Here is a 17,749-nt window from a genome sequence, read left to right as displayed (position 1 = left end):
CTTATGTGATGTATGTCAATGTCATAACCATTTCAAGACAGGTCACATCAAAGTGACATCATAATTGAGTCGTGCGCCAAAAATATACATCTTAACATCTTGCTCACACGCATAATGTATTTTCACTGGGAGTCAAGACCCATTTGTAACAAGAAACCACATCAGAGGTTTTACGGAAATATTGTGTGGGTGTACAAGTAACTATAATTACACAAACATTGTGGGTAGTACCTGTATGACTGTGTGTCTGTATGTGTGTCTGTGTGTGTGTGCGTGTGTGTATTATTCCATACACACCTGGCTAAACTGGCTCAAACTTGAACACAGACAGGAATGCACCCTGCTTCTAATCTGATTGTCAGTCCTGATAAACCATGTTCCTTCTCTTCTCTAAGAAAAAGAGGGGAAAATGGGTGACTGCACGTTCAGGTCAGTCTCTCTCTCTCTCTCTCTCTCTCTCGTGCAAAACAAAAGTCCTTTTTTTCTAAATCTCCAGTCCAAAAACAAAGCCCAGATTAGCGGCACGACCTAAATGAATCACTTTGAATCCATTACTAACTAAGACAGAACAAGCCCCCGTTGCCCCACACACTTTTCAGGACTCGTCGGGTTCTTCGCCGGGCGAACATCCATCTGACGGTCCGGGTCTTGTGGAAGTGAAGCACTGAGCTGTGTTATGTCAGAACGGTCACGTCTATGACAGCATGTGAATGCACAGGGTCTTCACTTAACAACACACAGTTCACCTCTATGTTTATACACACGCTCCACTCAACCATCCAAACTCATTAAAGCATGTCGCCTACATAGTTTTATTACAAGTACTCCAGTGAGGGGCAGTAACCAAAGGGAGGCCAGCTCCCCATGCAACTGAACGACAGAAAGAGAGAGAGAGAGCGAGAGAGAGAGAGAGAGAGAGAGAAAGAGCTTGAGAGAGAGCGCTCTTCCACGCACTATTAAAAAGATAGCATCTCTAATGCACAGGGAAGCTCAGACGAACCAACAACGAGATCTTTTGCCTCATTTAAGCCGGCTATCGGGCCAGTTGGCAAGTTGCCGCGGCGATGAGTCTCAGCTGGGACGGGCTATGAGGTCTCCAGTCATGTGTGCCAGCTTGGCCCTATGCCAGCAGAGTCACGCAGCAGCAGAAACCTGTAGGAACCTTCAATGCTACGAGTGACCTCCATCTGAACCTGCGCGTACCACCCCGGGACGCCGTGTCCAAACCGTTTTTTTGGGGTTTTTTTTTTTTTTTTGCGGCCCACTGAAACGGTGATCCCAGAATCAACAAATGCAACAAACAAAAGTATTCAAAAAGATTCGACTCTACTTGTTCAGTTCAATCAAGAGGAAAAAAAAAATCTTCCACCATTCAGACATTACTCATCATGAGTTCAGCGCATAGTGTAAATGTTTCATAGAAAATTGATTCGTGACTCTTGACAAATGTGAAAGCTTCAAATTCAGCTGGGTACATACAAGGGAAATGAGATGAAGGAGAGATCTTTTCAGATAAAAAAAAAAGGAAACAAAAAGACCAAACCAGACAGGAATGAAGAAATTATGAAAGAGAGAGAGAGAGAGAGAGAGAGAGCCAGAGAGAGAGAGAGAGAGAGAGAGAGAGAGAGAGAGAGAGAGAAAATGTATGTGGATAGGAAAGATAAAGTCAACTAGGACAAAGATAGCAGGGGGAGGCCCGGGAACATGGGCTTTGATGGTTGATTGCCATAAAATGTCAACATTTCTTCACCAGCATCAGTCAAGCAAAGGTGTTTTTGTGAAGCACTGTTCTGACATGAGTGGTAAGGATGGGGGGTGTGGGGGGGGGCAGGGGTTGTCTTTATGTAACTGTTCTATAATGGAGCAAGTTCACAAGAGGAGAGAGTCTTTTAGCGTGATATGCATTTCACATGACAAGACAAAAATTCCCAACAGGCCCTCCTGTGGTCCTGTGTAAGCTGGTTAAGAGTCTGCCTTTTTTTTACACGTTTAGAACGAAAGAAAGTTGAAAACATACAGCACAATTACAAGTTATTTTTTTTTTTTTTTTTTTAAAAACAACGGTTGCAGATATAGATTACAAAGGCAACAAACAAACAGGAAACGCACACACGTATACCGACTTGCACGAACACTCGCACACACATACGCTTGTCTTTATATTTCGGTGAGTGACGATTAATAACCTGACCTAGAAATCATTTTTAACAAAAGAGATATAGTCCCAGTACATTTTGTTTTAATAAAAATGTTTTAAAATGATACTCTGCAATGGTTAAAAAAAGAACAAGAAAAAAAAGTTTTCCCAAGTTGAGACCAGTGAATGAGGGCCAGTACTTCTCAGATACTCTAATACTCTCGTCGGAGCATTCAGTGAATGCAGTGCTAAAAAGACCTAAACATACACACACACACAAACACACGCACACACACACAGGTGCATGAATACACACGTACACACCAGTGGCGGCTGGTGAGCTGGAAATAGAGGAACAAACCTCCCCTTTAAATCTATCTATGTTCCCGTTAATCCGCCTTGATTAACAATAAAACTAACGATTCGCACAATAATTAACACCAATCGCGTAAATGGAGTAAATGATTACCAATCATTTTGCAATAGTGTTATTTCTCTTTACTGAACTATGCAGCAATTGTTATACCCCCACGCTCTTGTAATTTGTAGATAATTGTACTTTTTGCTCTCTGCCCGGCGTCAGGGAATATCTGCAAAATTCTGCCATTTGCTCGCGAAACACTGTGGCTTGTCTAAAGCTTGTGCGCTATTGCGAAAGCTACACCGTGAAATTGTTTAACAAGGCAATTATCTGAAAATGTACTGGAAACCTAATTTTTCAATGTGTTTTACATTGTAGCATTGTGTTACGAAATACAGATTTAAAAAACGGAAGTAAAGTTATTGAAATCTCAGATATCAGTTTCTGAGAATAAACTTTTAGGTTAGAAAAACCAGGATCTTTTATCTGTATAATGTATCGGCGTTGATTGCAACGCACAATAAAGCTCAGCACTCAGGCCTCAACTAGTTTGCAAAAAACAGTAACTCTATCACAAAATGACATCGATAATCTTTAACTCTGTTTACGCGACTGGTGTTAATTATTCTGTGAATCATTCATTTCATTGTTAATCAAGGCGGGATAAACGGGAACAGGCTGAACGTAACGATAGATTTAAAGGAGAGGTTTGTTCCTCCTCTGTTTCCAGCTCACAAGCTGCCACTCGTAAACACACATAAGCACTGGATGTATACGTGACATACTTCTCTTATGTTCTGTGGACCCTGGTGACTCTCTTTCTGTCTCGGTCTCTGTCTCTTTAACTCCCTTGCTCTGCCGTCTTCTGCCACTGTGCACAAGTGGGCGCGCGGGCGCGCGCACACACACGTGTAACAGACATGCAGTCACGTTCATGCATGCAGCATGCATGTACACACACACACACACACACACACACAAACATCCACATACGCTCACACCCATAATCAGTGCCTATTGAGTGTTCTTCCCGTGTCTCCTGCTCCAGTGCGGAGTGATTTTTCCATGGTTCCCTGTTGCTGTTTTCACTCAGGGCCGGTATTATCCTGCAGTTACCATTACACTGAGTTTTCCTCTACTGAATAGATACTGCTATACTACTGAATCCTATTCATCATCAAATATGCCAAATTATCATAATCAACACAGCCACACAGCCACAGCAGAGACAGAGACAGAGAGAGACAGAGAGAGAGACAGAGAGACAGAGAGACAGAGAGAGAGAGAGAGAGAGAGTGTTTGTTTGGTTGATCCAGGTCAGGTCTTAATCAAACTGCATCAGATCAGCAACAAGACCTGCCTCAGCACGTTTGACCATCAGACAAACCAAACAGCTCCTCTCTCTCTCTCTCTCTCTCTCTCTCTCTCTCTCTCTCTCTCTCTCTCTCTCTCTGTGTCTTCTGCTCTGTACAGAGCTAGAGAAAAACATGTTTCACAATCCCATGGCTGCAGGCCGGGATGAGGAAGATAGAGATAGAGCCTGTGACCGCAGTGATAAAATGAAGAAATCTGTTACTGTAAATACACTGAGTCTGTTACTCACTGATAACATGACATCTCCTTATGGCCCACTCAAAGATGTTCATTCAAACTGCCTCTCTCTCTCTCTCTCTCCCCCTCCTTCACTCTTGCCCTGCCTGGTGCTTTAAATAAAAAGAGTATGAAACAGAAGAGGTATGGAAAAGTACGGTGAAAAAAAAAACCCTCTAGAAAAAGGACAGTGTGTATAATCTCCTTTGGTAGGGCGTGGAGCGAGATTTTTATAACGTGTGGGAGATTCTTGAAACCTATGCATGGTTGAAATTCTGAGTAAAAAGAACATGTTTTTTTAAACTGCTGCAAAAGATAACCCTGAGGCAACAACCACTTTTATTGAAAAAAAAAAAAAAAGTTTAGGGAAAAATAAAAGCCATATATTTTGGCCTTTCTCTGAGATGCTAAAAACAATGTCTTTTCTTGTGAGAATGCACAATAACTTGGTTGAGCAGTGCCTTTGGGCAAAGGCTCCGACTATTTCACCACGTTCTCTATGATAATAGGTGTGTTTGATGTTTAAACAGAAAGATTCTGATGTCAGCTAAATGATGAGAGCCAATCACATTAACAGGTCCAGAAATGTCCACACGTTTGTGGCCAAACTGACTAAGTATCGGATAAACAGGACATTTCAAGAGGACACAAAAGGCAAAAATCTTCCTTCTCTCTGAGTGTGTTACGTAACCAGAAAAAAGAACAAACGTTAACACAGCAGAATTAGCGGTGTTAAAATCATGCTGAGAATGTGATTTGGGATAATGTAAATTTTTGTTGTTTTTCTTTTCTTTCAACCTTTTTCTGCCAACTTAACACAGATAAATAATTGATTAAGTGCGTAATCACCGCATAAGTCTCCCCCTGTGGGAAAGCCATCACACAGGGGAGAGAAAGAGAGAGAGCCCATGTTTCCACATTTGAGTAGAAAGGGATTTTATGATGTGTGCTATGAAAATGGGTAATGGCAACAAGCAGTTGGTATTAATTTTTTTCATAGTGAATGAGTGATTTCTGGAGTCTTTGGGTTATGTTTAATTGGTCCCCCTTTTCTTCTCTACTTTGAATGCCCAATTAATAAACGAATTACCTCAAAACCTTTCTCCTCGTACGGTAAATACTCAAGAGGACTGGCTCCTCAGTTCCGTTTGAAGCCTATCACTTACACTCTGCAGTCTAAAAGAGGTTCTGTTTAATGTGTCATATGAACAGGGTCCTTTGCAAAGACAGTTTTGAATGCTCATTAAAGAATGAGGTCTGGCACCATTCTGTTGGATCACCTGTCTGGACTGTACTATAGCTCACTGTTCTGCATCGTGAATGAACTTTTTAAAGACGCGAAATATCGAAATGGATTCGTAGCGCGGCTGCTGTTGCTCCGAACTGCATAAAATGAAGTAGTACAGGTGATTTTCTCTCTCTCTCTCTCTCTCTCTCTCTCTCTCTCTCTCTCTCTCTCTCTCCGGCGCCTGTAAGGTTCCTGTGTCTACCGTAAGCACTGATTATTTCAACCCTCTCTTCCTTCTTCCACACAAAGAGCCCCAGGCAGGACGGGACAGAAACAAACAAACAAACAAACAAACAAACAAGGGCGGAGAAGCCATAAAGAGTAGGGGAGGGGTTGGGGAGGGGGGTGTGGTGGGTGGGCAACCTGCTGCTTTAACATCAGTGATACCACAGATGTTTGCTATGACAGATCACTCTATAGTAAAGTAATGACTCATATCTTTCTAAAAGGAAATCTCAGACTCACAAGCCTCCTGCAGAACGACGTCTTGTTTTGAATTGGGCAAAAAAAAAAAAAACATGAGGAAATTCACAGAAGAATGAATCTCTGGCTGCAACAATCTTGATTACGGCCAGATAAACTGGACTCCCAAACTGGCCCCCCGGCCTCTGCGACTGGTTAATTAGTAAAGACAAGTGGACACGGACAAAGATTTCTGTGAAAAGATAACAGCTCAGGGGGATGACAAACCAGAGATAGAGAAGGCATTTCAGATGTGACAGCTGTAAAACCGTGAGGATAAAGAATTTGTTCCCACAGAAACGACAGCCCTTTTCAGAGTGACACAACAGAGGGGTGACCACTGCCTAACTGTGGGTTATCGATCAGAACATAGCAGGAACATCAATAAATACATTTTTATCATCATTATCGCCCTATGGATAAGACTGAAGATCTCTCTGAGGCTTTAACACCCAAGCCTGTCCACTCAGCTCATTTCGGTGTGTGTGCGTGCGTGTGTGTGTGTGTGTGTGTGTGTGTGCGTGTGTGAGGATATGTAAGTGCGTATGTGTATGAGTATATAGGTCTCCTCACACTGAAAACAGGACAGGTGAGAGAAAAGTCTGTCTCTTGGTTTTGTACAGACAGGAGAAAAATCAGTCAGCCCTGTTCACATTGCTGCCCTTAAACATGAGCACAGATTAGGTCCAGTGGAGGCGTGTGTATGTGTGTGTGTGTGTGTGGGGGGGTTAAATCCTTGCAATTCAGGTTTAACCTGTAACTAAATCCCCTTCCATTGAATCCAGTGCAAAAAAACAGAGCACTCACTGAGTTCTACACTGTATTTTAACGCATCTCTGAGAGAGAACCATAAACACGATGTGATCCATCTGACACTTTTCTCCAAACACTCTGCCTGAAGATTTACACTGATGATTCTTTTTGGCTACTTTTTACTGTGGGACCAGACAGATTTAACTTGTACTCAGAGGCCAGGATGGAGCAGTGAGGCTGAGAAGCTGTAGGCGTTAAGAGGGGGTGTGGCTAACATCCCTGACTGCCGTCTGTGAGTGGACGTTGGGAGGCCTGTGAGCGAGCCCCTTGTCCCGCGCGGTGAGAGCGGAGATGCGGCTAAGCCCTACCTGTAAATGACCCCGTGCTGGTGGAGAAACATGAGGGCAGAGGTGACCTCGGCAGCGTAGAAACGGGAACGGGCCTCGTCGAATTTGCGGGAACGCTGGATCTGAAACATCAGGTCCCCTCCGTTGACGTACTCCATCACAAAGAACAGACGATCCTGTGGAGGAGACAGGACACACACACACACACACACACACACACGTTAACATCCAGACACACACCCTTCTTTGAGGAAGGCAGTGTGAGTGCTGAAACCTCCTGTTCTTTGTCCTACAGTCTGTCTTCTACTTTGTTCATGATATGCGCTTTAAATCTGACTGCTTGGACTATCCAGTACTTGTGTTAATGAGTTTAGAGAAGTTTTCTTAAAGCAGGAAACGTATTTTTGCTTGGATTAATTCAAAACCCTCAACGTGGCAGAACCATTGGCTGATGTACTCATCGACGTGTTACTTCAGCAAAACAAGAAATTAAACAAAGAGGAAATCTTCTTTTATTTCATACATGCCCTCTTCAACACTTCAACTTGTGTGATCCTATGTTTTTTTGGGGGTTTTTTTGCACCTTGGGTCTAATAACAACGAAAGCTGTGACTGGCGACAAGGACCATCTGATCTTCGTTATTTCTGACTCACACACTGTTCTGAGGTCAGCCAGCTGCATTCCTGTACTCATCCAGTTCCATTTGTATTTGGACCGATACAATGTGAATAACGCCACTACATTCTTTCACTGTTCATTCCACAGAGCACGTTCCATAAGGACAGTCCAGTTCACTGAGGGTCAGTAAATCCATATCTCTGTATTTTTTGTAATGAACGGAAGATAAGAGTATGGATTCAATGGCACAGCAGGACACTTCCTTTCCTGAAAAGGCCGATATTAAATTCCTAACCTTATCCAAAAATAAACTCATGCTTCCTGATTGTACATCGGGAAATGGGAGGGGTGTATTTGATATGGAATTTATATGTAAATACTTCCAGACATCCTGCACAGTTCACTGTGTGAATGTATTCGAAAATACATAAACCTGTGATTTATAACAGCTGTAAAACGATACAACATCCCGAAAAACTGATAATAAGGAAAAAGGCTTGCAGTGAAGTCAGAGGGGAGTAAAAGTCCGGGAAAAGATCAATAACCTATTACTAGGCTAATAGGAAAACAACCCACGTGTGCACATAAATATGTGCACATAGATGCAAATGCACCTGTATGTTCAGAGCGTTACTGAGAAAGGGAACAACGCTTAATTCATCAGGTACTAATGACAGGGGTAGCAAATAAAATCTATTTTTTAAATCTACAGTATAGAATGTCAGAATTGTGACATTGTGCCATGTTTGTTATATGCCCTGTTCAACTGTGCTACAAAACACCTCCCACTAAATGTATTTCTTTGCTGTAATATCAGATATATTGATTTGTTATGAAGGAAAACAGAGTTTTGTGCTGTGACATAAACAACACAGAGAAGATGCAGTGTAACAGTCCTGTCCCCATCCATAACAGCGAGGTCAACCTGATGGGAACAGGTTCCATTAAGACACTACAAACTGTCAAATTACACCACACCGTGCCAGAAAAAAGGTGACAAGACTAATCTGTACAGCATTTCTACACACACACACACACAGGTCAGCTCAGTTTATGCACAGCGCTGGCCCATGACTTGTTCGTTTGTAAGGGTTTCTGACTCTCACGTGTGTGTTTTTAAGGGTTATGAACTACAGCACGCAGCGTGACAGAGGGACAGCTCCACTCTGGCTAAATGAAAGTCAAAAGACACAGGCAACACATTTTCTATGGGACTGTAAGGCACCGTAAAAATAACAGATAATTGCACACAGAACAAGGTTATTCAAACAGACCCGGCAAAGCATCGTTAACTGCAGCCACAGAGAGTGACACGGTCAGCAGAGAGGATCGTGGGTAACGACGCGCTCCACATTTTCAGACTGACACAAATAGATCAGTACAATGGCATTCTGATGGATGAAAGCTTTTCTTACGTAAGTGTACAAGAGTCTTTCAGCCCCCCCCACCCCACCCCATACCCCCGTCACCCTGTCAGACACACACTCTTTCGCTTTTTTTTGTGTCTCTTCTTCTGTGAAGGAATTTAAACAGGATGCTTAAATAGTTTGTATAAATGTGCCAAGAAATCTAAGGGCTGGACCCACCCAATCAAACGTGAACAAACATTTCCTGCTCCTAATGAGAAATGGACAAATAGTGTTTTCCGTTTTTGTTTCGGGGGCAGGCCGCAAGAGAATGGCTTTCTGATTGGAAGATATCATTCAGTGTCCAATCTGAGTCAAAGATCATTCAAAATGAACTTTATTAGTTTCGATATTACAGTGAGAGTAACAGCAAAGGTGTTAGCTGAAATGAGTTAACTTCTTTGTTTATTGTTTTTTAAATGTTCATAGATGCACAGAATAATGGGAGAGTTCCAACCAAGTTGTTAGAATGCAAGTTAAAGGAAAATCATAAGGGCCTCTGTAAGGTTTAAGATATGCCTCTGTGTGTGTGTGTGTGTGTGTGTGTGTGTGTGTGTGTGCAGCAGGGCAGACAGGCGTTGTGAGGAAACGTCTGTTTAGTCTCTGCAGGGCTTATATAATGCGTTATGAAAGGCATTTTCAATGGCTACTAATCTGAAGAACGCAGGTGCAAAAGCCTATTGGACAGGCTAGCCACTGAAAAAAAAAGCTGACAATAACATATATATGCAACACACACACACACACACACACACACAAAACCAAATCCACAAAAACTCAAAAACGCAAGTGCCTTACAACGATGAATGAAACAGAAGTATCTCTCCCCACAGTTCCTCACGAGCGCAAACTAACATTTCAGATGCTCATCTCCTTTAATGGGAATACACACACTACCCATATTACACTGGCAGCCAAACATACGACGGACAGCCAGAGCGATACAAAGCAAACAGTCGCATGATAACATCATGACCTCATTTCTGCTGTACATTCAGTGTTTGAACCAAACTGTTCCAGAACGTTCTACTGCCGTAACTAACGTGACTTCCACAACAAAATGTTAAGATCGAGGTGCCATTTTGTCTAGATCCTCATCCTCCATCTCTCTCTCATCTGCCTATTTCTTCATCTCTGAATATATCTGACCTTCCGCCCCAACCCCCCCACATGCACACACGAGCACACACACACACATGCACACACGCGTACACGCACACACACACATACAAACACACACACAAACACACACAAAAAAACCCCCAACTGCTATTCTCTAATATTTGTCTGGTGGAGGAAGGGTCACAACCCACAGTTAACACAAATACCACCTCCACTAAAACTCACTGTAACACACACACACACACACACACACACACACACACACAACTAATAGCCTTACGGCAATGTTTCACCTTTGTGCTTTTGTTCATCTAGCCTGTATGTGCATGGTGAAGCTGTTGTGAGAGAAAACAGGATGTATAATCAGAAGGTTAATGACCCTGGACACAGTGTGTCCTTAAATGTAACTTTACACCCATAATATTATCGCATAAACATACTGGCGTTCCGTTATAAAACCGGTGTCAAAAAACCTCCATGAAAGTCGCGTATGCACTCACACTCACCTGCAATCAGTCAACTGCTGCTATTTATAGACTATCCGAGGACGCTTTGATATTTTGACTCACGTCTGCCGTGCTTGGCAAAACCCTCATTTGCTAAATTGGTGTATACAAATTTCACTCTCGCTTGACTCACTTCAACTACAGCTTTTGATCCTTATCTAGCGTATAACACAGCTGATTTACCTGATGAAGGCTTTGATAGTAAAACGATCTGATTCAGATATGATGCTGCTGGTTAAGACCAAAAAAAATAATATATATATATATTTATATATAGTGCCCTGGGCAGAGCTGATAACTGCACTTATTTTCCTCCTGTTCTAATACATGCAGGTATCCTTCTCTGGATGAACAGAGAGGTTTTGAGTCATGGCACTGTGCAAAGCTCTCCTTCGTTTGAGATGCGTTTGAGTTTGCTTGGTCTGTCATTTCGACTCGTTGTGACCTAGTGAGCTATTTCTGAGCGTTCTGATTGGCTCCTGCTCAAGCTTGACCTTCTGTCCTACTCATTCTCTTCTTCCTTTGCTTTATTCTCAACAAATCAGTTAGCCCTTCGCAAGTATAATAATACTCTTTCACGCTCCTTCGCTTCGGCCCTGTTGTCTCACCTTCTTCTCTTTTTCTGCTCTCTCTCTCTCTCTCTCTCTCTCTCTCCCTCTCTCTCTGGTGAGCGAGCGTGTCAGATAGTGGCCCCAACAGGTCCTCTCTGAACAGTTGTGTAATGATATTTACATTTCTGCGCAGTAATTATGACTTGATAAGAGGCATAGCCACGATTCCAGAGCTGATTATGAGCAGAGCCGGGGGTTCAGTTAAAGTGCACCACCAGTCCGCTGCACGGTCGCCCCAAACCCCGCCCCTTCCCATACCCCCCTACCCCCCCTCCACCCCCTTCACCCTCCCAAACCCTATCCCAACAGCTCTGTCCACCCACACCAGCTACTCTTCATCAATATTCTTCATTCTCTCATCTGTTTTCTTTCCTGACTGGTTGAGCATTCCTTCTCTCCCTAATCACAGGGGCAGTGAGAGAAAACAGTATGAAGAATATGTATAGGCAGAGAGGAAAGGAAAAAGAGAGAGAAAGAGAGAGAGAGAGAGAGCAAGAGAGAGAGAGAAAGAGAGAGAGGGAGGGCAGAGGATTGGGGGCTTTCGGTCATTACAGAGCGAATTTAGGGAAAGAGATAAAACAGAAAGATAAAAGATGAGGGGAAAACAGGATGGGGAAAAATATACGAGCAGAGAAGGATAAGAGGCAGAGAAGATCCTGGGAAAAATAAAGAGTCCAACACAGACGTACATACACTTATACGTATGCACACACTCAAGTAGGGAGAAACCTCAATATGCTCCCATATGCTATACTCTGTGATGTGTGTGTGTGTGTGTATGAGTGTGTTTGTGCAATGTAAAGATTATATAGATAGCACACACATTCCTGGTGTGTTGCATGAACATGTGAGCCCCTCATGAAGAACCTCCCATCCTTGCTACAGTCTGCAGAAAACTCTAGAAAAACGCCTTAGTCAAGCAAGCTGACTAAAGAGATTAGCTCTGCCAGTCACGGTTTTTTTCCACTGCTGAGCCCGTTTTGTCTTTGATATGGTAAGTTGTGTCATCAAAGCTCTCATTAAGAACAATCTTAACCATTAGAAGCCCAGTGACAAGCCTCAATTCTTCACTGAGGGATATATTAACTTTACCACACCGCCTCCTACTGGAGAGCCTCTGTCACTTTGTCAAGAGCTACAGTTGGCTTATAACTTTGTTCTGAAAGAACCCTGCCCTCTGCTGGACAAATAAATGAAGTACAGGGACAAATCACAGCTTTGTTTTGTTTTGATTAGCTTTGTTTTTCCTTTTTTTTTTACCATTCAATCTCTCTTTCATTCTTCAAGCACTACAACACACTACCTCACACTGCAACACACTGCATTGTGTTGTTACGCAGTACTATACTGTCCAGTGGTTTAAGTACCTGATGTGAAGTTACTATAGAGTGACTTTATATTTTTCTGTGTAATGTGGTCTTAGATGTGATTTGCACTATACAGTACATCTAAACATCTAAAGCACCTTATGAGAGCCAGCAACACAAGGGGCTTACTGTTCACTTCTGTAAGGAAACTAATGACAATAAAGTGGAACAGAACTAGATCAAACCTAAGCAAGACGAATTGAACTGTGCTGAATTGAACTGAACTGAACTGAACTGAATTGAATTGAACTGAACTGAACTGAACTGAACTGAACTGAATTAAATTGAATTGAATTGAAATGAACTGAACTGAACTGAACTGAATTGAATTAAATGGAGCTGGACTGGACTGAGGGTTTAAATTGAACTGAGGGGTTGAGAGAGAGCAGCATTAGTTTGTAGACTAGTTGGAGTATGGACTGACAGACTTATGGTTTGTAGACTGGTTGGAGTGCGGCTGTGACAGGCTTATGGTTTGTAGACTGGTTGGAGTGTGGAGTGACAGACTTATGGTTTGTAGACTGGTTGGGGTGTGGCTGTGTCAGGGTTATGGTTTGTAGACTGGTTGGAGTATGGAGTGACAGACTTATGGTTTGTAGACTGGTTGGAGTGTGGAGTGACAGACTTATGGTTTATAGACTGGTTGGAGTGCGGCTGTGACAGGCTTATGGTTTCACTGAGTACTGTACCTTAGTCTGAAAGCAGCAGAAGAGCTGAGTCAGGTAAGGGTGTTTCCTGGCTAACGCTAAGATGCGTTTCTCTGTTAGTGTGCAGTCCACATCGTCATCTTGCAGGATCACGTCTTTCTTCAACACTTTCACAGCATAAACTTCGTCTGTTCCTTTTAGCTCTGCAAGCATAACCTACGGAGAAGAGAAGAGAAGAGAAGAGAAGAGAAGAGAAGAGAAGAGAAGAGAAGAGAAGAGAAGAGAAGAGAAGAGAAGATTTTGAGTCATACATTACGGTCATTACCACCCCTGATATCTTATTCACAAATGCTGATTGGTTGCATGTTCTAAAAATGCAACCAATTATAAAGCGCTTCCACGATCACATGATCCATCGAGTCACCTTGCCAAAGCTGCCTTTGCCCAGGACTTTGATGAAGTTAAAGTCGGACAGGTTCATCCTCTTCGTTTGGAGGGGTTTGATGTCTCCGTTCTCCCTACCCTCCATGAGTGTGCTCTGACCTCCACAGCCAGATGAAGAAGACGAGGAGGAAGACTTGTGCTCCTGTCCACGGTGGTCGAGCGACAGAGCCTTACGAATGCTCTCAAGCTCTGCTAGTTCTGTCAAAGACAAACAGCCTCAGAAGTACTGCCATTATCATACTCGTATAGGGTTGTGTGTGTGTGTGTGACACAGAGAGAGCGAGAGAGAGACAGAGAGACAGAAAGAGAGACAGAGAAAGAGAGAGAGAGAGAGAGAGAGAGAGAGAGAGAGAGAGAGAGAGAGAGAGACAGATTATTACCCTGGTCACACGGTGACGTGGGAGCAGATTTGCAGCGGTCTTCTTCAGACGGGGGAATTTCCGCTGTCGACTGCTGGGGATCCTGCCCTGGAGTCAGCTAAAGGGAATAAAAACCCCAACATCTATGTCACCACTGCGCATATCATCATCATCATCATCATCATCATCATCACCATCACCATCACCATCACCATCACCATCATCATCATCAACATCATCATCAACATCATCATCATCAACATCATCATCACCATCATCAATATCATCATCAACATCAGCATCAGCATCAGCATGAGGGTCCTATGAGACATGCTACTCCAGATCCAGGCTCCATCCCCACCTTTTTCCTCCTCTGCGTACTGTTGGAAATCTTGTCTGGCGTCACACCCAGATCAGACAGCACTTTAGCAATTCCTCTGGCATCTACTCCACAGTTCGGCGCCACATTACTCTCACAGCGCCTGTGTACATTCATCTTACACACTGACAAACACACACACACACACACACACACACACACACACACACACACACGCAGATTAAGAACACCGCAGACTATCTTGACAATCACTCTTTAAATGACTACGTTTCCCATAATGCCTCACCTTTGCACTGCAGGCCTTGCCTCAGAAGGCCCCACAGCAGGGAACCGCAGTGGTCACAGAAGGTGGGGACCTTGTAGTTATGAATACTGAACTTGTGTGGCATGTTGACACTGAACCGCTGGGAGCCCACCTGTGAATGACATCACAAACATCCGTGTGAACTACATTTCCCATGATGACACATTTCTCACTCCAGGGGGAGGTTTCGGATCTGTTCTTGATGATCTCAGATGTAATTTTGCTCCTGTGGGACTGAGTGCTGGAGGCTGTATATTCTCCTCACCTCCTCTGGAAGGTCATCCTGCTTCTTCATCCCTGCACACTTTGTAATGATGAGCTCGTGGCATCGTTTGTGGACAACACAGGTGCACACTGGGAAAGGGAAATAAAATAAACATATATCAAAACAAACCCCGGTGCATATTGACTGAGACCAAAACGCCTGATATTCTCAGTAGACTGACATTCAAAATGTTTATGATCATTTATTATTTTCCCAATTAAGATATACACAATTTGTTTTGGACAGTTAGCAATACATGAATTGAATTTGGAGTTCAAAGGACTAAGTTGTATTGTCTTAAAAATGTTTTGTAACAGTTGTGCCCTGCAGATAGTTAATGCTAAACAGGGAGAGACATGTTTGACTGACCTTGACATTGGTAGCCCTGTTTTCCTAAGACACCCCTGTAGAAACACAGATAAACAGCATGTGTTTGACAAACCACATCACACACTCTGTCACCAGATAATACAGACTCTATTAACAATTTGCTACAGTTGAAGAACGTTGCCAGGATTCTGCAGGCCTAACTTTGACCAGCAGAGGGTGCTGTTTGGCTTAAATGAGACATTCCTAAAGGTTTGGTGGCACTGGTGGAGGGGACAAATGACTACATTGTTTGGAGCCTGTAACAACCAAATTATGTACTACATACATACAGTGACACTTTTTTTTCTTACTAGATGTGCAAATACTTTATTTACATATTTTATCAGCACAAACATGAGGATCAAGAAAGCAACAAAGTGTTACTACGGTTGCAGGGACTAACAAAGGCAAGATTGTCAAAAAACTCAAAGCAAATTAAAATCTTCATTTTGGTATCAAATGGATTATGATATAAGGTAAAAGACAGAAAAAAGAACAGAAACAGACAAAAAGCCAGAAGAGGCAAAATGAGGAAGAGAGAGAGAGAGAGAGAGAGAGAGAGAGAGAGAGAGAGAAAGAGAAAGAGAAAGAGAGAGGGGGAGAGATATGAGGAGGGTATAGGATGGGATGAGGTTTTGTCATGCAAGGAAGCACTGACCAGATGAAGTCTCGGCAGTGAGAGCAATAAGTAGGCTGCCGCAGATAAGTGGCCATAAACTTGTGTCCGTTAACCTGGTGGACCCGCCTCCGGACCGCCCCCTGGCGTTTCCGTGGCCGCATGCGCTCACGGAACACTCGTTCTTCATTTTCATTGGAGGATGCAGCTGTCAAAACGGAGACAGACATTGAATGATGAAATCAGAGAGCACAGAACACAATCCTAAGAAAACACAAACATCAGTTTACTGGAACGTTACCACGCTGCCATGGAGACCTGCAATGCTACGCGTTTTTCATTTAGGTGACGCTCTTAATTGAGTTAGATCGTTCATCCACCGATGTGACACAACGACCAGATTAATACGGCAGATAACCTGAACACTCATACACACTTCACACTGTACGAATACACACCAGTCCCTGGAATCTCACTGCATTATAAGCATCAAGCTCCTACCCTTAGCTCTTACTTAAAGACCATGTTTTCTGGTAGATGCATCAAGTTGTGCTGAATTTGCAAAGTTTGAATTTCTTTCTTCAACACACACACACACACACACACAGACACACACACAGATGTATACGCCTAAACATATGCACATAGACAGACGCACACACACACACACACACACATACGTACACACACACACCCTTTTTAAAAACAGAGAGGTACTCTCTGAAGCCCGTGTCCTCAGGTTAACTTGGTCTTTTTTGCGTTCGCTGTGCAGCAGGAACAAACGCAGCTTTGATTCCCCTGCTCATCTCTCCAGGGTCTCTGGGCCCTTCTGAGGAGCTTCACTAATTGAAGCGTGTGCGTGTCGGTCATAAGGGGGACAGACGGCCAGGATCACCTGACTCCACATGTGACCGTCCCACCCCTGGGCATTCCACAGGTCAGGTGATGAGTTCTGGACATACGAACCCCAATCAGAAAAAAAAAAAAAAAACCCAGAGTCTAACAACCATGAAATCATATTCCCGCTCCGATGCATGTGTCCCAGCCGTGAACGCTCAGAGTGAAATCCAAATGAATATGAAGGGATGAAATGCCTGGCTGGCTTTTCAACGCTCTTTCTCAGGGAGACTTGTTTTTGTGTCTCTGAGTACTGTTCCTCACCTTGATCGGGTGAAACTTCCTCTGTCTCTACTGTCATACTATCTCTCTCACACACACACACACGCACTCTCTCTCTCCCTCTCTCTCTCTCACACACTATCTCTCTCTCCCTCTCTCTCATACACTCTCCCTCTCTCTCTCCCTCTCTCTCTCTCATACACTTTCTCTCTCTCTCTCTCTAACACAGACACAGACACACTCTCACTCACACTCTCTCCTGCACACACACACACATGCACACTCTCGCTCTCTCTCTCTCTCTCTCTCTCTCTCTCTCTCTCTCCCTCACACACACACACACACACACACACTTTGTCTATCACTGGAGGGTGGGTTGTCTATAGGGGGTGCAGTGTGGAGGTGATTACTTCTGGGAACTCCCCTCAGGGCAGACACAGGCCCCATTGAGAGATGACACAACGTACAATTACCATTCCTGAGCTCCTAGGATAAGCTCTGTGTGTGTGTGTGCGTGTGTGTGTGTGCGTGTGTTGACTGTGTCATATCAAAGGCCGTAAGGTCTTTGAAAGGGGACATTGTTAGGCAGCGTGGAGCAGTTGTAAGGGTGTGTGGATACTGGTGTAAATGTTCTTCATAGAAGACCCCACTCGTTTGTTTAAAGCTCTGACCTGAAACATTCACCCTGACCCTAAACACACCCACACTGCAGTCCTT

At 43.5% G+C, this 17,749-nt stretch overlaps 1 protein-coding gene across 1 annotated transcript in view; it reads right to left on the bottom strand.

Moving 5' to 3' along the window:
- The window catches only part of prkcea (protein kinase C, epsilon a), a 43,926-nt gene that overhangs the window by 4,968 nt on the left and 21,209 nt on the right, over nt 1-17,749 (bottom strand). The window contains exons 3-11 of the mRNA XM_030773206.1: nt 15,956-16,121; nt 15,298-15,332; nt 14,929-15,017; nt 14,646-14,775; nt 14,381-14,523; nt 14,041-14,137; nt 13,641-13,858; nt 13,259-13,432; nt 6,960-7,114 (exon numbers count right to left, since the gene is read on the bottom strand). Of these exons, the coding sequence (XP_030629066.1) occupies nt 6,960-7,114; nt 13,259-13,432; nt 13,641-13,858; nt 14,041-14,137; nt 14,381-14,523; nt 14,646-14,775; nt 14,929-15,017; nt 15,298-15,332; nt 15,956-16,121 (1,207 nt within the window). The remainder of the gene's footprint in view (nt 1-6,959; nt 7,115-13,258; nt 13,433-13,640; nt 13,859-14,040; nt 14,138-14,380; nt 14,524-14,645; nt 14,776-14,928; nt 15,018-15,297; nt 15,333-15,955; nt 16,122-17,749) is intronic.

This window comes from Chanos chanos, chromosome 5, assembly GCF_902362185.1.
Source record: "Chanos chanos chromosome 5, fChaCha1.1, whole genome shotgun sequence".
In the NCBI taxonomy this organism is placed as follows: domain Eukaryota; kingdom Metazoa; phylum Chordata; class Actinopteri; order Gonorynchiformes; family Chanidae; genus Chanos; species Chanos chanos.
Note: the sequence above shows the minus strand (reverse complement) of the source record. Positions and strands in the feature narration are given on the sequence as shown.